Source organism: Camelus ferus, chromosome 34 (assembly GCF_009834535.1).
Source record: "Camelus ferus isolate YT-003-E chromosome 34, BCGSAC_Cfer_1.0, whole genome shotgun sequence".
Taxonomy (NCBI): Eukaryota; Metazoa; Chordata; class Mammalia; order Artiodactyla; family Camelidae; genus Camelus; species Camelus ferus.
Genome location: NC_045729.1, coordinates 19468886 through 19491711, shown reverse-complemented (window position 1 = coordinate 19491711; position 22826 = coordinate 19468886). Strand labels below are relative to the sequence as shown.

At 39.0% G+C, this 22826-nt stretch overlaps 1 protein-coding gene across 2 annotated transcripts in view; it reads left to right on the top strand.

Annotated features, from left to right (window-relative positions):
- KDM5A (lysine demethylase 5A) overlaps window positions 1-22826 on the top strand; it is a 65414-nt gene that overhangs the window by 5808 nt on the left and 36780 nt on the right. For both annotated transcript variants that reach the window (XM_006178938.3, XM_032473287.1), the window contains exons 4-14: window positions 2117-2287; window positions 4273-4407; window positions 8256-8361; window positions 9579-9670; window positions 10262-10420; window positions 11476-11595; window positions 12280-12438; window positions 15439-15620; window positions 16983-17145; window positions 18846-18965; window positions 21406-21600. In XM_006178938.3, coding sequence (XP_006179000.1) covers window positions 2117-2287; window positions 4273-4407; window positions 8256-8361; window positions 9579-9670; window positions 10262-10420; window positions 11476-11595; window positions 12280-12438; window positions 15439-15620; window positions 16983-17145; window positions 18846-18965; window positions 21406-21600 — 1602 coding nt within the window. The remainder of the gene's footprint in view (window positions 1-2116; window positions 2288-4272; window positions 4408-8255; window positions 8362-9578; window positions 9671-10261; window positions 10421-11475; window positions 11596-12279; window positions 12439-15438; window positions 15621-16982; window positions 17146-18845; window positions 18966-21405; window positions 21601-22826) is intronic.

Below are 22826 nucleotides of genomic sequence, written 5' to 3'. Positions count from 1 at the left end.
TTCTCTTGGTCTGTTTGTTCTCTTGGGAGTATGTCTTTTTGTTCATTTACTGTCTTTTTAGTGGAGCTTTGAGAGTGAGTTTTCAAATAGAAGACTTCTACTACTTTTTGTTTATTTAAGTTGTCTCTTACTAGCTGGACTGACTTTTTCATTGGAGTGAAATTTTGGCCTTGATTGATGTTACTCTTTCATTAAGTTTTAAGGGCTTGTCTTCATTGTGTTCAATTTTAGTGTACCGTGTACCTTTTCATAGGGCATCAGTTATAGTGACATTTTTCTAATGACAGTGGTGTAATAAATTGCACGGCAGATGTTTGGAATAAATGGTTTATATTTTGAAATTATGCATGATAATCCTTGAATCTCTCAGGTGAAGAAAAGCCAGTGTAAGGTTTGGTGTGTTTTTGTGGTATTGGTCCTGATAAGATTGTTAGAGTATTATAAACGTCTGAATCCGAAGTCCTGCTCCGATGTCCTTGTAAGAGACTTTTGTCTTATTCTTGTCTGTACCCTGACTGGGTCGTTTTCACAGCCGTAGGCCGGGAGTCATGAGAACTGGTGGGAGGCCCAGGATCCATGCAGCAGTGTCACTGCTGGTGGAGATTTGGCTCGAAGTGCTTTGAACACAAAGCGGATTGTTATGTAGGGGTGATGACTGTACTGGATGATACAGATTAGTGAGAGGGCTTGTTTCCCCTCTGCCGTTTACTGCTCCTCCCCACTTGCTTCAGCCACACTGGTTTCCTTATGGTTGTGTCAACATGCCGGCATGCTCACACATGGGGCCTCGACACTGGCTGTCCCCCGCGTGTCTGCTTGGGAAACTGCTTCGCCTCCTTCAAGTCTTTGCTCAAATTCCAGCTTTGTAGTGAGGCCTTTTCTGGCTGCTTACTGCCTCAGTTTGCCCTCAGGCTCCTACTTGGGAGGCTTGTTAACAACTCTTAAATGTCTTCCACAGGATTTAATCTCTTTGAAATTGACATGTTATGTTTATTCTCCCACTAGAATGTAAGCCCCGATGGGGCAAAAATCTTCATTTTATTCACCTGTGTATTTCCAGCACCTGGAACAGGTGTAGAAACACTGGGAAGCTGTGAATGGAAGGCGTTCTCATTCACCCATTTGCTTCCAGACAGCCCTCTGTCTAAACTGCCCTCAGTGTGTCTTCCTCTACACTACAGAATTTGAAAAATAAATGTTTCCTCTATGTAATTTTCCCCTGGTTGACCCTTAGTAACAGCAGGAGCTTCTCCGAGGTTGAGATAAGAGAGCCTGAAGAATTCAGCCCTGTGCTCATGAGCATGAGCTTCTACCAAGCTTTCAGGTGTTTCACTAGAGGAAGGCTGCTTTGGCTGTAGTTTCTGTCATCAGCGAAGCTAATAGCTGCCTGTATCTTAGTGTGTAAGAGATGAACAGTAGCAGTTTCTAGAAGATTGGGGCCCTGGTACCTGTATTTCCTGCTGTGCCTGGTTTGATGTGAGCGTTCAGCAGAAACTGGCCAGTTTATCCCATCACTTCCTACCCTCAGTCTGTGCTGCATTGTGATAAACCTGCTGTAATCCAGTCTTTCCCCATCATTTCTTCCTAGTCTTCCATATAAAGCTTTTCTCTTTTTGAAAAATGATGGCCTCCTTTTCCAAAATACCTCTGAGCCATTGTTTGCCGTTTCTGTTAAATTCTGTGAGTTAGTTGATGTATTTTCCAGTATTAGGATTTATGTTCATTTTGTACTATGTAACATTTATTCCCATGTCTGTATTTGGTCTGTTTTTAATTCTTATTTACATTTTGAATTCCCTGTGGATGTGGAGTACATGTATGTGTTTAGTTTTCTCAAGGTGCATAATATGCAAAGTGTAAATTCACTAAATGTTTTTGAATGAAGGTTCACTGAAGGCAGGCACAGTAACATTAATTAAGCAGTAGAATTTAAATGTCCAAAAATCATTGTCTATTCCGTACTTTACATGTTGATGAGTTTCAGTTTTGTCAGATACTTGTTGAAATGAAATTTGTAATCTAGGCCAGAGTAATTTTTCCGCTCAGTAGACAAGATGCAGAATCAGAATACATGAATCTCCCTCTTTCCCTGAATAACTACTTGCTTTCTTTTCAGGTTGTTGCCAGCAAAGGTGGTTTTGAAATGGTCACCAAAGAGAAGAAATGGTCTAAAGTGGGTAGCCGCTTGGGGTATCTGCCAGGAAAAGGAACTGGGTCTCTTTTGAAGTCACATTATGAGCGGATTCTCTACCCGTATGAGCTTTTCCAGTCTGGCGTCAGCCTTATGGTGAGATGCGCCATTTTTCTTAGGAGTGGGTAAATCCAGTCTCCAAACAGAAACTGTAGACTGTGTCTGCCGTAATAAGTTAGCAGTTGGCTTTGCATAGCAAGTTGAAAAAGATTTCTCTGGGTACGGGAATTTGGGAGGGGCAGGGGGTAGTTTAAAATCACAGCTATTTCTGCTGGTTTACAAGGTGAAGGCTAGTGGGAATGAAGACTGTTTCCTTATTTATTTTAAAATGTTTAAGCTTAAACTTGAGTGAAGCTTTTTGAAAAGTTCCTTCTCTTGGTTTCATGTACTTTTTTTTGACAGCTTTATTGAGGTATGATTTACATACCAGAGAATTCACCCATTGTGGGTGCACAATCAGTAAGGTTTAACAAGTTACACATTCATGCAGCAGTCACCACAGCCCAGCTTTAGAACACACTCATCAGCCCAAAACATTCCTTTGTGTTTGTTTCTAGTTGATTCTTGCTCCTATGCCCAAACCTGGACACCTCCTGATCTGCTTTCTGACTCTGTAGTTTTGCCTTTTCTAGAAATTTCACATAGATGGAATCGTACAATAATGATTTTGTATATAGCTCCTTTCATTTAGCCTAATGTTTTTAAGGTTCATCTATGTTCTAGTATTAGTACTTCATTCCTTTTTATGGCAGAATAATATTCTATTGTATGGATGTACCACATTTGTTTATTCGTTTATCAGTTGATGGACAGTTGGATTGTTTCCGGTTTATGGCTGTTATGAATAATGCTATGAATATTCATGTACTAGTCTTTGTGTGGACATATGTTTTCATTTCTCTTGGGTAGATACCTAGGAGTGGAATTGCTGGGTTATATGGTAAGTTTATGTTTAACTTTTTAAGAAACTGCCGAACTGTTTTCCAAAGTGGCTGAACCATTTTACATTCCCACCAGTAATGTAGAGGTCTCCAGTTTCTCCACATCTTTGCCAACACTTGATACTGTCAGTTTTTTTGCTTACAGCCATTCTAGTGGGTGTGTAGTGGTATCTCATTGTGGTTTTAAGTTTTATTTCCCTAATAACTAATGGTGTTTGCATCTTTCCATGTGCATATTAGCCATTTGTATATTTTCCTTGATGAAGTGTCTGCAAATCTTTTTTTTTATTGGGTTCTTTGTCATCTTATACTTGCTTTAAGAGTTCGCTATATATTCTGGCTGTAAGTCTTTTATCAGATGTATGATTTATTAATATTTTCCCCAGTCTGTGATTTGTCTTTTCATTTTTATAGTGGTGTCTATTTGAAGAGTAATGTATGGCTTTCCCTCCCCCCTTTATGGACTGTGCTTCTGCTGTCATATCTAAGAAATCTTGTCCTAACTCAAGTCTACAAAGATTTTCTTGTTTTGTTTTCATATAGAAGTTTTATAGTTTTAGCTTTTATGTTTAGGTCTGTGATCCATTTTAAGCTTTTTTTTTTGATATATATACAGCACAAAGTGAGCGTGTAAGTTTGTTTTAGGGGCAGTGGAGAAGGGGCATACGAATATCCAATTGTACCAGCACCATTTGTTTAAAAGACAGCCCTTTTTCCACTGATTTACCTTGGCACCTTTGTTGAAAATCAGTTAACGTAAACATATGGGTTTATTTCTAGTCTGTTTTGCTCTTTGATCTGTACGTTGAACACCAGTACTGTGCTGTCTTGAGTACTGTAGTTTTATAGTAAGTTTTGATATTTGGTAGTGTCAGTCCTCTAACTTTGTTCTTTTTTCAAAATTTCCAAACAATTTGCATTTCCACATCGATTTTATGATCCACTTCTCAATTTCTACAACAAAAGCATGCTAAGATTTTGATAGGGATTATTTTGAATCTGTAGATCATTTTGGTGGGCGAATTGTCATCTGATTTTATGTAGTTTTAGGGATTTATTAGAAATTTATTTTTTTCTTCCTTCTCAGATCCGATTTCTTATCAGTGAATCTGCTCTCTTCCTGTGCTCTTGATTCTCTAGGGTGTGCAGATGCCTAATTTAGATCTTAAGGAAAAAGTGGACTCTGAGGTTCTTGGCACTGATGTCCAGACTTCCCCAGAAGCAGGCACAAGAGTGAACATGCTGCCGAAGAGAACAAGACGTGTCAAGTCTCAGGTACCAGTTTTCATGGCTGTTCTCGACAGGAGTGTTCGGTGCACTGACTGTGTGGGACACACCTGGTCATGGGACATCATTCATGCACTGTTGTTCTGTAGAACCTGAAGAGACATATTTTTCATTTACCTTTGAGGTGAATGGGGAAGAAATCATAAAATTCAGTCTGATTTAATTTAGAGTGAGTTGATTTTGAACAGTTTTGACAGGGCTGACAAATCAGAGTGACTGTATACTTGAAGGCCAGTTTCATAGACACACTGATGAATTATGGTACATTGCATTTTCATGGTTAGTGTAAGTGAGAAGAGTAGGAAAGAGTGGTTTTATTTTTCACTCATTCCTTTAAAAACCGGAGTATTCATTTCTTAGTGTCTGAGCCGTTCCAAAGTAATTTCTATAGTGTTCTTGTAATCTAAAATAATTTCAATGCCTAATGAATGCCTCAGAAGAAAAATGCCCTAACTTCTTTTTGTCTGCCCCTTTGACCCCCTGCCCCATTCCCATTTTTTTTATGGTCCTTGAAGTTGTATTTTTAAAGGTTTTTGGCAAAGACAAGTCTGTAGGCTGGGACAGTGAGAACTCTTAAGATATTTAAACTAACACTGGGTGGACCAGAATGGCAGCTTCACTGGATCCTAAACACCGAGTTTAAGAATGGAAATGGATCACGTTGAAAGTGAGAATCAGAGAAGGAGGACAGGCACTGTTAACAGGAGCTAGTGGACCCAGGGTCATGAGGAGCTCTGTCACTGGAGAGGCAGGCTGACATGGTGACTCAGCTTTGAAGAGGCGCCCTAAGTGGCCCTGCCCATTTAATCAGTTGCCAGTGTGATGAAATCTCTTTTGATGTTCCTTCTGAAACCATGAAGAAGTCCCTCTTATTCCTAATTCTTTACATAAGCGTAGGGACCGTATAGAATGCTTTTGCCCTCCGTGGTAATTGTCACGGTAGTCAGATTGGTTGATAAGATTAGAAACTAGAACAATTTCAGGATTTGCTTTGAGAATTTCTTCAACTCATAGTTTGTCCTTGATTAATATTGACAGTCTGCCTCGTTCCTAGTCTTCAGTTGCTGAAGGAAAGTTGAAGCTTCCTGGTAGACCTTCACCTTCTCTCTCTCTCTCTCTCTCTCTCTCTCTCTCTCTCCCTCTCTCCCTCTCTCCCTCTCTCCCTCTCTCCCTCTCTCCCTCTCTCCCTCTCTCCCTCTCTCCCTCTCTCCCTCTCTCCCTCCCCCCCCTCCCCCAGTACATGAAGCTATGTGGTGTGCATTCTTAATCTCTACTCATCTCTGGGCAAAATGCACCTTTCTCTCCAAGGGTAATCCTTCCTGTTCCATCCTTTCTGGCTTTAGAACAGAAGCTCCTTCCTAGATAGTACCTTACTCCTTGCCTCTTTTCACCAAGAAATTCCTTGAGAATAACCTACGCTGTCTCAGTTTCCTCAGTATTTGTTCAGTTTTTATACTGTGTAATCTGACTTCAAATAATTTCGTTGAAACTCCACTACTCAGGTTGCTACTGAGTTAATAATTGTGAAGTGCTGAGGACTCCTTTTCATTTCTTCTACTTCCTCTCTGATAACTACTTCCTCTCTGATAACGTGTATGTTTGTTCTTGAAATTTGATTAACTTGAGTTTCCTTTAGCTTCTGTGACAGCTCCCTTGTGGTTTTCCTCTTCACTCTGACCGCAGCTCAGTAGTCTTCGTTTTCTCTCTGCCCTTTATGTGGCACTTTCAGTCCTTCCCTGTCTTCACTCCCCAGCTGTCTCATCTACCCTGTGATTTCGGTTACTGCCTGTCTCTCAGGACTCCTAAATATAGCTGGTCGTCCATGCACCTTTCCTGTTGGTCCGGGGCAGTGTGTGCCTGCAGGTGTGTGTGTGCCTACAGGTGTGTGTGTGCGTCCTGGTGGCCCCAGCCCACTTGGTACGTCTCAGACATCATCACCTTTTTCTAAATCTTTTTTTTTTTAAAGTATTTTCTAGCTTGGTGACAATGACAAGTACAGCCATGGAATAGTCTCTCAAAGAAGAATCAGAAGCTGTGGAAGTTGTCCTGCCCCCTTCCTGTCTCTGTCACGTCACTTGCTCTGTTCCTCTTTAGCTGTGTTTTCATCTGTGACCTCACTAGAATGAGTTCCTTGAAAGTTGAGATTGCAGTTTGTTTATATCGAGGATTCCCAAACCCGTAACACATTTATACGTTAGAATGAAGCCTGTGGTGCCAGGATGTCCCATTGCTGATGGCACTAAGTTTGAGCCAGACTTCTCCGGCATAAAGAACTATTCTCTCTGTAACAAAGTAATCAGAGTAAACTGTAGGACAGTGGGAACAACCTGCTTTCAGTTATGTTTTGCCCAGTGGTTTTAACATTCGTTGATGACCTTGCCTCAGTTAATTATGCTGGTGGTTGCAAACTGGGTGATTTTCTGGTTCTGTCATTTCTTCTACATTTATTAGTTAGCATTTTTCTTTAAAGAACTTTTCTCTTACATTTTCTCTTGGTGTATTTTTCACAGAATAAAATGTGAATATCTTAACTGTACAGTTTGATGAATTTTGATCAATGTATTTACCTGTGGAACCATAACTGGTTGTTATATTATTTCAGCTTTTGGGGACGTTATTGTCTGTCTGAAAAGGTTATTGTAAGGATTAATTGATTAAAATCCTTTGGTATGGCACATACTATACACTCAGTGTATGTCAGCTTTTATTGTTACGTACTTTGTGTTGATCGTGGTAAAGAACGTGCAGTGTTATGTGTATCATCGGACTAGCTGTAGAGGTTGGTTAACATCACCCAGTCAGTCTACTGCAATTGAAAGGTAAACTTTGAAATGCCCTTTTGGTTGGGTTGGTTCTTTCATAGTCTTTTAGTAGGTGTGAGCTGTTCCATAGCCATAGATTTATAGTCTGTATTTCATCCTGGTTTGTTTTTATTCTTATTGACTAAGTATATTTTGAGTAGGTTTTGGTTTTTAGCCTGCATTCAGAGATTATCTAATTTCAAGATGTAACGGTGGTGTCTGTCAGAAGGCTCTTGCCTTCAAGTACTAGAATGCCTTAAGCTTTGACAACACAGTTTTCCCATAAGGACGCATTTTCCACATAAGATTTTCAGAGATAAGTAGTTCTAGGATTGGTTGAGCAACTTCGCATTGTCATCTTTCCATCTTCCTTCTTGGCTTTCTTCGATGTAAGGCTGTGCGTCTCCTCTTCGCTGCATGGTGGCTGCTGCAGAGTCCAGCACCCTGCTCTCTCCAGACTTGCATCTCCTCGCAGTGGGGAAGGATGTTGGGGCAAAAGGGCTTACTTTTTGAGACCCTTTTTTCTTTTATTAGAAGATGAAAATCTTTCCCAGAATTTCCAGACCTTCCTTATGTCTCATTGGCTAGACCAGGATAACAGTCCCAACCCCTAGCTAGGTCATCACCAATCAAGAGATAGCATTGGCGTGATTGGCTTAGGACAGTTATTACTCATCTCCTGGGATGGGACACCATCAAAGATGGGTGTCCATTAGCAGGAGTGGGAATTTCTACGGAGTTATTACCAGTATCATACCAGTAGGTAACCAGTAGTGTCTGTCTCTGGATAGAACCCAGTGGAGAGCTGTGCTTTTACGAAAGGTAGACTTTCTTTTGTGGAAAGGAATCTCAGGGTTGCATAGTGCTTTGGTGACCGTTCAACTGTTGCAAAGAAGCAGACAATGGATTTAGAGAGAATTCAAATAATTTTTTCCTTTATTTTGAATTTGATCTTGAAACTTTTCTTGGGTAAGAAAATAAGTTTGTGAATTAGTCAGTTAGACTAATTGAGTTTTATTTATTTATTTTTTTTAGTCGGAATCTGGAGAAGTGAATAGAAACACAGAACTGAAGAAACTTCGAATTTTTGGGGCTGGGCCTAAGGTTGTGGGCCTGGCAATGGGAGTAAAAGCTAAAGAAGGTAAAATCTGCTATTGGGTCGTGAAAAGGAATGAGGTACAACAGTGCGGTTGTAACAAGATTCAGATAACGTTTGAATTGTAGTCTCCCTTGGGATGTTCTTAAGAGTTGTAGACTTGCAACAATGGTTCCTAGACAAATCGCCTTTTTGAATGGCAGGTAATCTTAAGGTGTGAGGAGTCATCTTATGTTGAATTTTTATATTTTGGAAGAGAGAAAATTTCCTCCTCCATGTCTAACATGGGACACAGAAATTACAGCTTCCAAAAGCTAGTTTATGAGACAATGATGAAATTAATGGTTCTCACCTGGTGATCTAAAGCTTACTATTTTTAAATTTGAAAAGAAACAGAGGATTCTCTCTGACCCTTAGTATCAGAATATACTGGAGAGAGCTAATGACTTAAATTCTAACTCTAATTTTGATATTTTTCTATAATTGCCTGCGTATATTAGGACAGTTCATTCAAATAAAGTGAAGAATGTCTGGTACTATCAGCTTAGCATGTTGGAAGATTTTTGTCAGTCAGATTGCTAATGCAAAGATCAGGTTTCACTATTCTATATACCTGTTTTAAAACTCAGTTTAACAAAGATTGTGTTGGCTGTTGTTACTGTATAAGAACTTAATGAACTGCTGTGAACACAGGTTTTACTGTATAAGAATGTAATGGAATGCTGTAATCACAGTCATGTTGGTTATTGTGCATTTTATATGAGTAAGTCATGGTTCACATTGTGGACTGAACTCTGAGTGACGAGATAATACTCTTCCATCACTCTCAAAACATGCAGTGTGATAGCACGCACTGGATGCATTATAATGTTTACCATTATCCTTTCTAAAATTACACATTCTTACCATTTTCATGCTTGTAATTGTATTGGCTGGCAGTGATCTTAAAACTAGTCTCAACTTAGTCCCTGTTAAGAACTGCATGTAGGCAGTATGGAATTAGTAGTGAAGCTCTCTGGAGCTTGAGTGGCTGCACTGGGATCCTGCGTCTGCCGCTGACTGGCTGTGTGATTTGGGGCAAGTTACCTCGCTTCTCTGTGCTTCAGATTCTTTATCTTCAGTGGGGAGTAGTAGTTTATCTGCCTCCTAGTGTTGTGAGACTTGAACTAATTAAGTAATGAAAAGTAACTTTAAATAGTGTCTGGTCCATGGTAAGCTCTCAACATTAGTTTTTACTATTATATATAACTTTTTATTTCAAGATGAGGTCTCCCGAAGACGAAAAGTTACCAACAGGTCAGACGCATTTAACATGCAAATGAGACAACGGAAAGGAACTCTCTCTGTTAACTTTGTAAGTGTTCTGAGATGTGTCAGGAGGGAAAGGATTTATTTTTATTTTAGTTTTGCACTTTTTATCTTGCTATATCTTGGTATGCCGTTTAGTTAGAAGATCTGATGGTGAATCTGACGTTGCCGCTTTGGTTTATGTGATGTTAACCTTGCCTTGTCCCCTATACACGGACTGTTGCATAAGTCATACACTGTGAGAGAGTGAGACAGTAAGTTTGAATCTGTAAATCCTTAGCTGTATTAGACAGTGCTCAGTGTTTAATTCTCTGCCAAAGAATATTTGTGTATAGGAAGGGTGACATGGTGTATTTTACTTATATAAATGGATTTTCAAATACCGTAGATTTGTAGTCTTTCTTTATTCTAATACCTTGATATGCTTTTATTAACTTGCTTGTGAAGCTCTGAGAAAATTTAGGAAGTTTTATGCAAAGCTGTTTAAATACAGTTATTTAAAATAAATATTCAGGATTTAAGTTGTTTACTTTTTAGTGTACAGTAGTTTGCATATTTCAATTTGGGATTTCCTGGTAAAAATTTAATATTACTTATTAGAGGAAATAGACTTTCATTTTATTTTGTTTTCTAACAGGTTGATCTCTATGTTTGTATGTTTTGTGGTCGGGGAAACAATGAAGATAAGTTGCTGTTGTGTGATGGATGTGACGACAGCTATCATACGTTCTGTCTAATTCCCCCACTGCCCGATGTGCCCAAAGGAGACTGGAGGTGTCCCAAGTGTGTCGCTGAGGTACACACCTGACCTTACCTTTCTAAACTCAAAACAGTAGCACATGCACACGAATACAGCAGACACATCCCCAAGAGTTTCTTCTCTCTCCTTGTTTAAAATCTCCAGGGTTTTTAAAGAGGGTAGTGACTGGGAATGTAACAGTTCTGTTGTTGCAGTTTGGCTTTTAAAGGATCTTTTTCTGTCTGTTGGTTAGATAATTCTGTTTATTGCTGCAGATGAATGATATGTTTCCTCAGAATATGCATATTCCTGAAGAATCATAAAAATGCGAAAAGTCCATAGGTTGTTCTTTTCTTTTTTAATTAAAAAAAAAAAGTGAAAATCAGACGCAAAGCTCTAGAATTTAGGATTTATGCCTCCAGTTTTCATGCTTCCAGATAAATCCATGGTATCTATTAGCTTGTTTAAATTTTGACTTGGTTGTACTAAATTTTTATTGAAAGATTATAATGATGTCATTGCCATGAGATGCCTGGTCTCTTATTTTAACAAAATGTTGTGATAGGACGTTGAAAGGGAGGAGATGACTGGGTGTATCTAGGTGTATTTATGGCCTTTGGGTTATTTTTAATTTATTCTCAGGGTTAAATGATTCAGAAGCATTTCTCCTCTCAGTGAGTATTTGTGTTAAGAAACATGGTGATTGATAGTGTGGAAAAATCATTCTTCTAGCTAGATACCCTAATAGCCCAGCGAATATCCCTTTGTCCATGAATGTGTATTTTCTCCAGTGGGGACGACAGACAGCCCTGCCTGAGTCCAGGTTGATAGTCCTCCAGGCGTCTGTCTTGGTGCTGGAGCATAATGCCAGCTCTAAAGCCTAAAACTGTCTCATTACCACCTTCTTACTGGAAGGCTGTGCAAATGCACTTGGGGTTTTAGAACATGACTTCCTGATTCCATGTTGAAAGTAATTAATACATGTTTTGTGGTCTTGAGTTGATTGGATTTGCTTCATCTAGGGAAATGCTCAAAGAAGGTGGTACCTGAGAGCCTTAACACCTCCTTGGTTCAGTTCCAGTGAGTTAATGGTAGATACCTTTCCTCCCCAGGAATGTAATAAGCCCAGAGAAGCCTTTGGATTTGAACAAGCTGTACGAGAGTATACCCTTCAGAGCTTCGGGGAGATGGCGGATAATTTCAAGTCTGACTATTTCAACATGCCAGTCCATGTGAGTACTTTATGTGTCAGGTCACTTTGGGGAGGTGTGAAGATTTATCTGAGTCTGAAGCTTCTGCTTCGCTTTTGGCATTCATTCGCTGTTTTGTAGAGAACGGGGCAGCGTGGAAGAGGTGGTGGAGCACTGCGTCGGGCAGTTTGGGGCCCGGCTCCTGTGTCTGCCTCCTGTACTCTCCCTTGTGGTGGTGTGTGCTCTCCTGTTGAGAGCTTGACTTTGACCTTTGACTTGTTCATTAGCCCTCTGTGAGTGCCATCCTTACTACCAGCATGAAGCGTGTGGTAGTTGCTCCTTTTGTTTAGTTATTTGTAATATGAGGTTTGCTGATTTTCCTGGGGGATCAGGGGCTTTTAACAGTCCGCCAAAGCTATTAAAATCCAGCCTTGACTTCTGTATTGTCTTTTTTTCCTTGCTGTCCTGGGTCATTTTTAACCTTAGTAGGAAAGCAGCTTGCAGAAGAAAGCAGTTCAAGTTCACCATATTTTCTGAACATCTGAGTTGTCTTAGCTTTTCCCCATCCTCAGTGCGAAAAGCTGGGACTAGTCTTTTCAGCTCTGGGAATTGAGAAGGTCTTCTGTTTTTCCATGGGTTTTTGTTTACTTGACCCTGTGTATTGTGTTATAGTGGGTTATGGTTATAGTGAGTTCATAATCTGTAATCTTGGTTTTCTCTGTGCAGATGGTTCCAACAGAACTAGTGGAGAAGGAGTTCTGGAGGCTGGTGAGCAGCATTGAAGAAGATGTTATTGTAGAGTATGGAGCTGATATCTCCTCGAAAGACTTTGGAAGTGGATTTCCTGTAAAGGATGGTCGGAGGAAGATGCTGCCGGAGGAAGAGGTGCAGAGCGCTTACTCTCCAGGCTTCTCCTCACTCCTGCCCTGACCCAGTCTTCGCATAGTAGAAAACTGCCTGTCTTTAATCTTGAGGGGTCATATTCTTTTAAAATATTAAATATGTAGGATTTAATAAGCTACAAATAAAAAGTAGGTTTTTATTTTAAAAAATCTTCAGTTTTAAAAACAGTAAATTCAAAGTATCTTTAAAAATTATGTAACTTTGCATTTTAAAACCAGTTTAATTAGTTTAAAACTTTAACTCCGCTTGAAAGATTTTGCCTAGCTCTTTCTGTTTGAAAAATCTAGAAAGTGATTTGAGATTTAAAAAAAAATTACATTTCACTGATAGGTCCACAATTAAGTTCCTTCAACGCCTGGGCAGGTAGGTTTTCCAGTGTGCATTTGACCTGTAACATGTAATGAAGTCCCATCACATAGGAGAGGACCTCTGTGTGAAGCTGAGTTAAGATGACCGTTTCTTTTTCTCTTTACTTTGGTCCTTTTCACTTTTTATTTGTAATTGGCAGCAATTAAGAATTTTATCTCCTATTAAAACAGTTACACATAGTTGGGGAAAAAAAAGTCACCTAGTGGAGAAGAATATACAGTTAAAAATATAGCCACTCCAGGTCTCTTAGGGTTACCATTGGCATGGTGTATCTTTTTCTATTCTTTTAATTTGAAGCTGTGTGTCTCTTGTAGGCACCATATGATTGGTTCTTGCTTTTTAAAAAAATCTAGCCTGACGGTTGCCTTTTGACTGGAGTGTTCAGTCCATTTAAAGTTGATGTGGTGGATTTGTACCTGCCATCTTGCCACTCTCTCTGTCTCATGTCCTTTTGTTCCTCTGTTTCTCCTTTATGGCTTTCTTTGGATGTTAAACATATTTTTCATTGTATCATTTTAATGGGTCTGGAATTTTCTTTCTTTTTTTTTTTGCTGTACATTTTAAGTATTTAGTGGTTCTCTAAGAATTATATAATATGCACCTTTTTAAAAAAACACCATTATTGACAGTGTCCATCTTTAACTTACTGTGGTCTACTTTGTGTTGACACGGACTTCGTTCTGGTATACTAGCAACGTTCAAACAGCGTCTCTTCATTTCCTTCTCTCTTGTGTATTGTGTGTTACAGCTACACATTGTATGATACAACAACATGGCAGTGTAATTATTGCTTTAAACCGTCTTTTTTTTTTAAGAAAAAAATGCGCATACGGTGTTGTACATATTTACTCGCATATGTACCGTTTCTGGTAGTCTCCCTTCGTTCCTGTGGGTCCAGGTTACTGCTGGGGTCATTTTGTTTGAACATGGAGGACTGCTTTTATTTGCAGTGTAGGCCTGCTAGCTGTGAATTCTTGTCTTTGCTTATATGGGAATGTACCTCGCCTTCTTTTAGTTCTTCAAGACTAAATGCTTCTCAATTTTTTTGCCTGTGGTCGATTCCTAGTGCCTTGAAATGGTGGTTTTGATAGTTCTGTTCCGTTTAATCCTTCTTTTCTGCGGAGGGAATTTCCAGCCTCTTCACATCACCATTTCTGAAAGTCCTTCATAATAAAAGTATCTTTCTTACCCAAATCTCCAGTCTGGCGAGGACCCCATTTCATCTTCTCTCGTGTCCTTCCAGATGGAGTGTGTGTATACAGGCGGGTCAACATCACGTGTACAGTTACATTTTAAAACAGGATCACGTTTTTAAACAGAATGGGAGGCTGCTACTTACACAGTTCTATGCCTGGCTTACCTTTTCTTGAGTCCTCTCGTGCCCTGTCCAGTCCACCCTGATTCCTTACAGCATCACCTGCCCAGCTTGTGGTGCTGTCTCACTGTTTGTTATGCCGCCATCCATTGAGAGCTGTCTGAGTTCTTACCATGTGCTGAATGGGGTTTTCATTTTGTTGTGTTTTCTTTATGATCAAAAGTCGTGCCTTTTGGCTTCTTACTTTAGCCTTATTACTGACTTTTCCCCTCCTGTCATAGTAGAGCACAGCTTAGGATAATCAGACTCGGATAATATTAATTAGAGAATAGGCTTTGGGTTTTGTCAAGGGAGGAAGGAGGATCACAGTGACCGGAGAACGTAGATTACAGAGATACTTGTTACAGGAAGAGTTCAGTGTTGAAATGTGTGTGTGTTCAGTGTCACTGAATTGGACTTGCTTTGTGTGAGTGTAAGGAAATGCTCAGTCTTCGTTTCTTCATACCGTTCCAGTGGCAAACGGCAGGCGATTATCTCATTATTGGGAAGAGGCTTCATTTTACAACCCAGTTATTTCTGAATTTTATTTCGGCTCTGAATTTTTAAGTTGTTCTTGAAAGGTAGTTAAATCTTCTAATCTTAAGAGATAAGGTTACGGTTTTTAAAGATTACTTTAACATCAACCCTAATAACTAATACTAATGATGGAGATATTAATCCTTCTAAATTCTTAAATTCTGTATGAATATCTGCCTGTTTCTGCTTTTGCCCCATTCACCTTCATGTGAGAATGTGGAGAAATTTGGGCTTCTTACATGAAGTGTGAAGAGACAGGCATACAGCCTTTTTTTCTAGTCTGGGTCACTATTTGCTGTTTATTTCATAAGCAGTAATGTTGTACTCAGAATTCTGGCACCACTCTATGAATATAGTGATAAACATTTTGGAAAGTTACGCCCCTGGGGATAAAGTAGAAATACAATGGCGACCTATTAAAATGAGTCTCAGTATTTTACTGGTAAACTGTGGCAGGGTGGGGAGTAATAAAAAGCCTTATATGCTTCAGAGTAAACCAGCGGTTTCTGAAGTAACTAAAGGGAAATCTCAGTATCACCTGGGCAGGAGATAGGAGTCAGTATTTAGGAATATGAATTACTGTAGAGAGCAAAGAGCATGGATTCTGCGGACAAGGTTATTTTGAGTATTACAAAATGTTTACTTTTGTTTTTGAAGACTCTCTTGAGATTCCACTGGGCACTTGTTTCTGATCTCTCAGTGACATTTGTTTTCTTCTATAGGAATATGCGCTTTCTGGTTGGAACTTGAATAACATGCCTATTCTAGAGCAGTCTGTCCTTGCACATATCAACGTGGACATCTCTGGTATGAAGGTGCCGTGGCTTTACGTGGGAATGTGTTTCTCTTCCTTTTGCTGGCATATTGAAGATCACTGGAGCTACTCCATCAACTACTTGCACTGGTATGTACGGTCTTGTCAGCAGCATCCATCCTGAGTAACCTTTTTAAAGGTGTAAGAATGTTAGGTGGTATGTTAGGGAGAGCTGACTTTGAAGTATTTCCTTCCCGAAAGGAGGATAATGTACTCTCTAAGGGTCTGGGGTACAACATCTCTGACACTTTATCTGTTAAAGTATTTGCACGCTGTGGGGCCTTGAGAATCACTTTGGTATATATAGCTTTTGGTATGCAAGGTAGGGTATTTAAAGTTTATGTAATTAAAATCTGGCTAACCTTCAGTATTTGAAATTTTCAAAATTTTTTTTCCCTCTTAGTAACATTTTCCCTAAAGTTGCCTAAGTTACATGTGTATTAATTTTTTTGTTGATTTTTTTTTGTGTCTCACCCACAGTTTTTGTTTACTTTCCCAGTTCCTTGTCCAGTATTCTGATCTTAATAACCAAATGATACTTTTCTCTCCATTTGAAAGATAACTGCTCAGATCACACTACACTTTGGAAAACTAATAGTTTTCTTTCTCTGCTTCATTGCTATGCTGTATAATACGATAGCTACTAGCTACCTGTAGCTATTTAAATTTAAGATTAAGTAAAATTAAAATTTACTTCCTCAGTTGCACTGACCACGTTTTAAGTGCTTTATCCTCACATGTGACTCTTCATTGGCCAGCATAGATATAGAACATTTTCAGTCATCACAGTAAGTTTCTACTAGAGACAGCACTGTGAATTTTATTAGAATTAAGAAATTCAGCTATGATAGAAATAGCATGAAATCAAATCTATTTCCTAGAAGTAAACTTAGCATTACAAATAAACTCTAGTCCACTAAAGTCTAGTGTATGAATGATGCCAAGTTTTTGTTCCTGAAGGTTGATAGATAGAACTGTATTCAGGCTTTGAGCAGTTTCTCGCCTTGCCTTACTCCCTTGGGTAGTAGACTTGAGCTCAGCGAAGTCATGTAAAAGTACTCTAAAGAGCACTGACTTCTACTTGGATCACTGTGGGGTAATTGGACTGTCCGGTGGGCCTGTGAGTCAGGGCGCATAGCAGTGTCTTTTGGAACAGAGCTGCCTTTTCATGTATTGTCTTTCCAGTTAGGAGGTGCTGTTGGCTCTTCTACCTTAAAGAGTTCGTGTGCTTGGAATTGCTTGTCCGTAGTGATGAGTGTGTGTCTCTCCGTATACTCGTCTTACCTCCTGTTATGAACAGTAGCACAGATTTATGAGATGGTTGCTAGGATTCAGAGCATGCAATCTGTGGCCATGGAGCAAGATACAGTTACCTACAGTGGGTTTGAATCAGAGACCCTGGTGTCGTTGGCACCATGCTCTGCCTAGTTAAGAAGTTCTTTCTTTTGCTAGGGGGGAGCCAAAGACGTGGTATGGTGTGCCATCTCATGCTGCAGAGCAGCTGGAGGAGGTGATGCGGGAGCTGGCCCCTGAGTTATTTGAGTCCCAGCCCGACCTCCTGCACCAGCTAGTCACCATCATGAACCCCAATGTGCTGACGGAGCATGGTGTGCCTGTAAGTCTTTTTGGTCCCCCTTCAGTCTCTTTAAAGTTCTGATTGGAGTCACAATATATGCTTTGTTTCTTAATAGGAAGTCGAAAATCATGTTATCTTTTAGACAGATTAGAGTTTATACTCTGAAGGGAAAATTTGATTAAGAAAAGGGTGTTGTAAGTATGAATCATACTTCATGTATAACAACCAATCAGAATAGCCTGTTTTCAGCAAACTGTTATATCCTGATTTTAACAAAAATCTCATGTTCTTTCTTATCCCCATTTAACCAAAGTATAAGTATTTTAAGTGGTAATAATAACTAATCCCTTTGGAGATCATATTTCCATATTTCTTTTTTTTGTTAAAGTCTAGTGGGATGGGGAGGGTACAGCTCAGGTGGTAGAGCGTATGCTTAACATGCACGAGGTCCTAGGTTCAATTCCTAGTATCTCCTAGAAAAATCAATCAATCAATCAATCAATCAATCAATCTAATCACCCCCCCCAAAAGAAAGAAACAGAAGAACTTAAAGAAAAAGGAAAAATATTGACATATAGTCAGTTTACAATGTTGTGTTTGTTTCTGGTGTACAGCATAGTTCAGTTATACACATATATTTTCCTTTTTATACTTTTTTTCAGTAAAGGCTATTACAAGCTATTGAATATAGTTCCCTGTGCTATAGAGGAGGACCTTGTTATTTCTGTTTCCATATTTCATATAGTGTTTTTAGGCTTTTGGGGGAGTAACTAGGTTTATTATTTTTTTCTTTTTTTATTTTTAATGGAGGTATTGGGGACTGAACCCAGAACCTCAAGCATGCTAAGCATGCGCTCTACCACTGAACTGTACCCTCCCCCCTCGTGTAAAGGTTTCACAGCTTTTTTTTTCACATGAGGTAATGAAATAAAAATATACAATGAATCCCTTTTATACTTTTAGGCTTAGTTTTGAAAATGATTATTAAATTTAAGCTAGTGGCACTTAATAAAGTATAAAGTTAATGTTCGCCGCATATAGTCAAATAGTCTTCATAGTTAATGAGAAAGTAGATAGATAGTAGTGTTACTTTGTCTTTATTTTGGGGGCGTAATTAGGTTTACTTATTTTTTATTATTATTTTATTATTTAATGGAGGTACTGGGGATTGAACCCAGGACCTCGTGCGTGCTAAGCATGCGCTCTACCAGTGAGCATACCCTCCCTTCTTTGTTACTTTGTCTTTAAAAGAGTGAATTTATACAGAATCTGGGGCTTTTCAAAAGACATAGTATTATAAAACAGTGAGATTCAGGAAAGCTGACTTGGGGATCTTTCTTTCCGTAAGCCATATTCGCTAATCAATTAGTTTCCAAAAATTTATCTGGAAGCAGGAAATCCCATTCTTCACCACTGTCTACAGCAGAAGAGTGAAAGGAATGAAACCTTTTGACTATAAAATTTTAATTAAGTTAGGAAACTACTCTTTGAAAATTTCTTTTGGCTGTGAATTCTTGTCGTGAATCACTGTAATTTGTCATTGCAACTGTTTTAAGAAGGTGAAACTCTTACTGCTTTTCAACGCCTGGTACTATTTGCTGGTATGTGTAGGTTAATGTTTTATTGTTCTCAGTTTTAGAAAATGCTTCTGAAACTGAGTAATAAAATCTATCTCCCTTTTATGTGTCTTTATTTTCATTTCTTTTGTTTCTGTATCCCTGTTCCCGATTTGCGTTTAGGTGTACAGGACCAATCAGTGTGCTGGCGAGTTCGTGGTGACGTTTCCTCGGGCCTACCACTCTGGATTTAATCAAGGCTACAACTTCGCTGAGGCTGTGAACTTCTGTACTGCTGACTGGGTCTGTTCTGTAGCAAGTGGCTGTTGTATGTCTGCTAACACCCGGGAAGAGGCATCTTAATTGCTAAATTTGCGTAGCGGGGGAGTGTGGGGTTCATGGATATTTCAGTAGAGCTTGGAATGTCTGCTGCAGTTGATAAAGTTCGGGTCGTTTTTATTTGGAAGATTTTGTGGTTTATTCTTCTCATCCATTATGCCCCCTGTTTTGTTTGAACTTTGAAAGGTAGTTGATATTTCTGAATCTTCCTTTTCTGAGAGAATGTGGTTCCTCTAGTCTGCTTTCTCTGAGCACTTCTGGATTTAATAAAGGCGACCAGATCTTTTCAAGAATTAATTGTATCATATTTATAAATGCCTAGCTCTGATTTTTACTTTAAAATATCCCTTTATTATTTTTCCTTCTGGTAGACAATGAGGTGATTTTAGTCTTCCTACCATTTTATGTTTTCTGTATCCTTTTATAAAAATTTTATTTTAAAGAATAGCTGTAATATTAAGGTCTCTGTGGGTTATACTTCTGTGTGAATGATATTGGCAGTGATTGCTATTTTGCTTCTAGATGAAGGAGACGTATGAAAGTAATTAGTTGCTTTTACATCACGTTGGTGGGGAGAAGACTGCAGATTTGTCACCCACTCTTTGACCTTATATTTCCTTTAGTGGTGCTGTTTTTTGGTCATCTCTCGTAACATTTTGGAGGATATTCTTCAGTACTATTGGATCTTGCATGTTTTCTGTGGGCACCTTAATGTGTTAAATTTCATGATTAACCGTAGTATTTCCTTGGCTAATAAATGAACTTGTGTGATGAACAGTCTTTCCTGACCTTAGAACAGTCTAAACTTCTTGTTAGGAAGCAGTAGGGGCAAGACTGAGCCTAGGACTCTGCCTTGGGCTTGAGCTCTGTTTTAAAGGTCAACTGACATTTATTGTGTTGACTGACTTGTTCCTTGGCTAGGTGTGGGATGGGAAATGGGGGTGATTCAGGGATGAGTTAGAGATGGTTTCTGCCGTTAACGTGCTCACTGTTACTGGTGCTTCACCTTGGGCAGCTCTTCGTTTCACTGGTCCCAAGTTTTTTACCCGCTGTGTAAAGATGCTAAGATTCACTTGACTTCACACCAGGGCGCTAACACTTGTCGAAGCCCTTGATACTCTTTAGGAGAAAGGGGTGATGGAGATGAAAGACGAAAGCAGCGCTGTATCTGGAGTGAAGCAGTCCTGCTGCTTGTTATCAGCTACAGGGGGTAACCAGTTCTGTTTTATGTGTTTTCCTTACATACTTTGATAATAGGAACCACAAACACCACAGTTTTGCTTTTTTTCTTGCTCTTGTATCAAGGCTACATGAGAAATGTTTAAAGAGTAAATATCTGAGGATTAAGAAATGAAGGAATTACATACTGTTAATCGACAAGATAGTTGCTACTCACAAAGTCAGTATACACATTTTCTTGGGAAAGGTTGTTGCTTTGGAAGAGCATGAAAGTACTGCGCGGTTCAGAGGTAGGCTTGCTCTCTGGACCTCTGATTCTTGTGATCCCTTTCTTCCTCTCTCAGCATGGAGGTGAGCTCTAAAGGGTTCTTCAGGGTCCTTCCGTTTTCTAATTTTTTTGTCTTTTATAATACAGTTTTCAAATACTGTACAAAAAACCTTAGCCACCCAGGTTTTTCCACTTGAGTGTAGGAAAGCGTTGAAGAGAGAGAGAATGGGTGTGTGTGTTTTTTGGTACAGCTAGTATCATAATTTGGGTTGAAACTTGATAGAGAAATTTTCAGAAGTTAAAGGAGTGTTCCTGTTGATTTATGAAAAGTGATCATTTAGTGATTTATTTCACTTAGGAAAATTGAAGTATGTACTCTCATGATTTCACTTCTAATTCTTTTTAGGCCAGACTGATTGCTTTTAAAAATAATTTCTAGATTCTAAAATCTAAGTTGTCTTTTGCTTTGGTCCTTATAAAAAACTAAAGTCAGTCCATGTGATCTGGTAGGTAGTGCTTCCCCCACCCCTTCCCTCCTAATCACATCTTTTATGTGGAAACAGCAATGCTGAAGATGTCCAATTAACCCTTTAATGCCTGAAAATTTTTTTCTTTTTCCAGTAAGGTCAGTGTTATGTTAGACTGGTCCAAAAGAGTTTGCTGCCTCATTTATGTATCAAAGAACTCATCTTCTTGAGGTCCATAATAAGTAGAAAACCTGCAGCTTAGGCCAGAAGCTCAGCATCTCAAATTATTGGAATTTTCTGGGGGAAGGTCTTTGAAATTCTTTTTGCGCCATAAAGGTTTAATATTTACAGTTACTTCTAATGTTCAAATGGATGTTCTTATTCTGTGTTCTTTATAGTACAGGAGAGGATCTGGAGGGCAAATAGTGGTTCTGTTCTGGAATGTGCGATAAGCAAGTAATTTATTCTGAGAATCTTGTCTTGTTTTCAGTTGCCCATTGGACGTCAGTGTGTCAATCATTACCGCCGGCTAAGGCGCCACTGTGTCTTCTCACACGAGGAGCTGATCTTCAAGATGGCAGCAGACCCAGAGTGCTTGGACGTGGGGCTGGCTGCCATGGTGTGCAAGGAGTTGATGCTCCTGACGGAAGAGGAGACGCGATTAAGGGAGTCTGTTGTGCAGATGGTGAGTTTGCTGAGCACAGTTCCTGCAGTGGGTACTCCTCATGGAACATACTGATAGTCGAACCTGTGCAGAGAATCCATTTTCACCACTGATCCCTCTAGAAGTTGAACGCAAAAACTAATAGTTTGGAGAAGATTTCATACGTCTGTACTTGTCATTTTGGTTTCTTCAAGTTGAAAAAGTTTTAGGAATCTTGATGTCATCATCTCCAGATTTTTAAAAATGAAATTCTGTCGGGTAGAATTTCTTAGGTTTGTATTTTAAAAAATTTCTTACGTATAATATTATTTCTTTAAACAAGAGAGTTCAAATCCTTTTCTCTCTCAGCTTTGTAATTGAATAAAAGTTACGTTTCTGGTGATTGAAGACTGTCAGAGTGAATTACTCTGCCTCCCCTCCACCCCGCCAAATCTAAGTATTTTAATGAGTAAGAAGGACTGACTAACCAAGTGTTAGATTTTGAATACTAGAATGAACTAAATATTTATCGTATTGAAATGGAAAACAAGTGAGAAAATCTGAGTTTTCAGCCGCTCTTGGCCCATTTCCCCTCACCCTCCCTATGTAGCTAGCCTCACTGGCTTTGTTTTCCTAAAAGCCTTGCTTTGATTATGTTTATTTATCAACCTTTTGTATTTTATTATTATTTTTTAAACAAGACTTTTTTACCTTTTTTATTAAAGAGTATTTTAAGTTTAAATTCCACTTGTTCATTGCTGGTACGTAGGAAGGGCATTGACTTTTGTGTGTTAAAATTACTTGTATCCTGTAACCTAACTATAATTGTTTCTTGTTAGAGTGTTTTTGTTGATTCTTTCAGATTTTCTACGTAGATAATCTTGTACAGAGATGGTTTTGTTTCTTTCTTCCCAATCTGAATACCTTGTATTTACTTTTCTTGTCTTGTTGCTTAGCTGGGACTTCCAGTATGGTGTTAAAAAGGAGTATTGGGAGAGGACATCCTTGCTTGTGCCTGATCTCAGTGGGAACGCTTCTCATCATTAAGTAAAATGTTAACTCTAGGTTTTTTTTTTAAAACAGATACTCTTTTTAAGTTGAAGAAGATCCCCTCTATTCCTAGTTTATGAGAATTTTTATTAGGAATGGAAATTGGATTTTGTCAGGTATTTTTCTGCATCTCTTGATGTGATCGTGTGGTTTTTCTTCTTTAGTCTGTTGATATGATGGATTGTGTTAATTTCTGAATGGTGAACCAGCATTGCTTA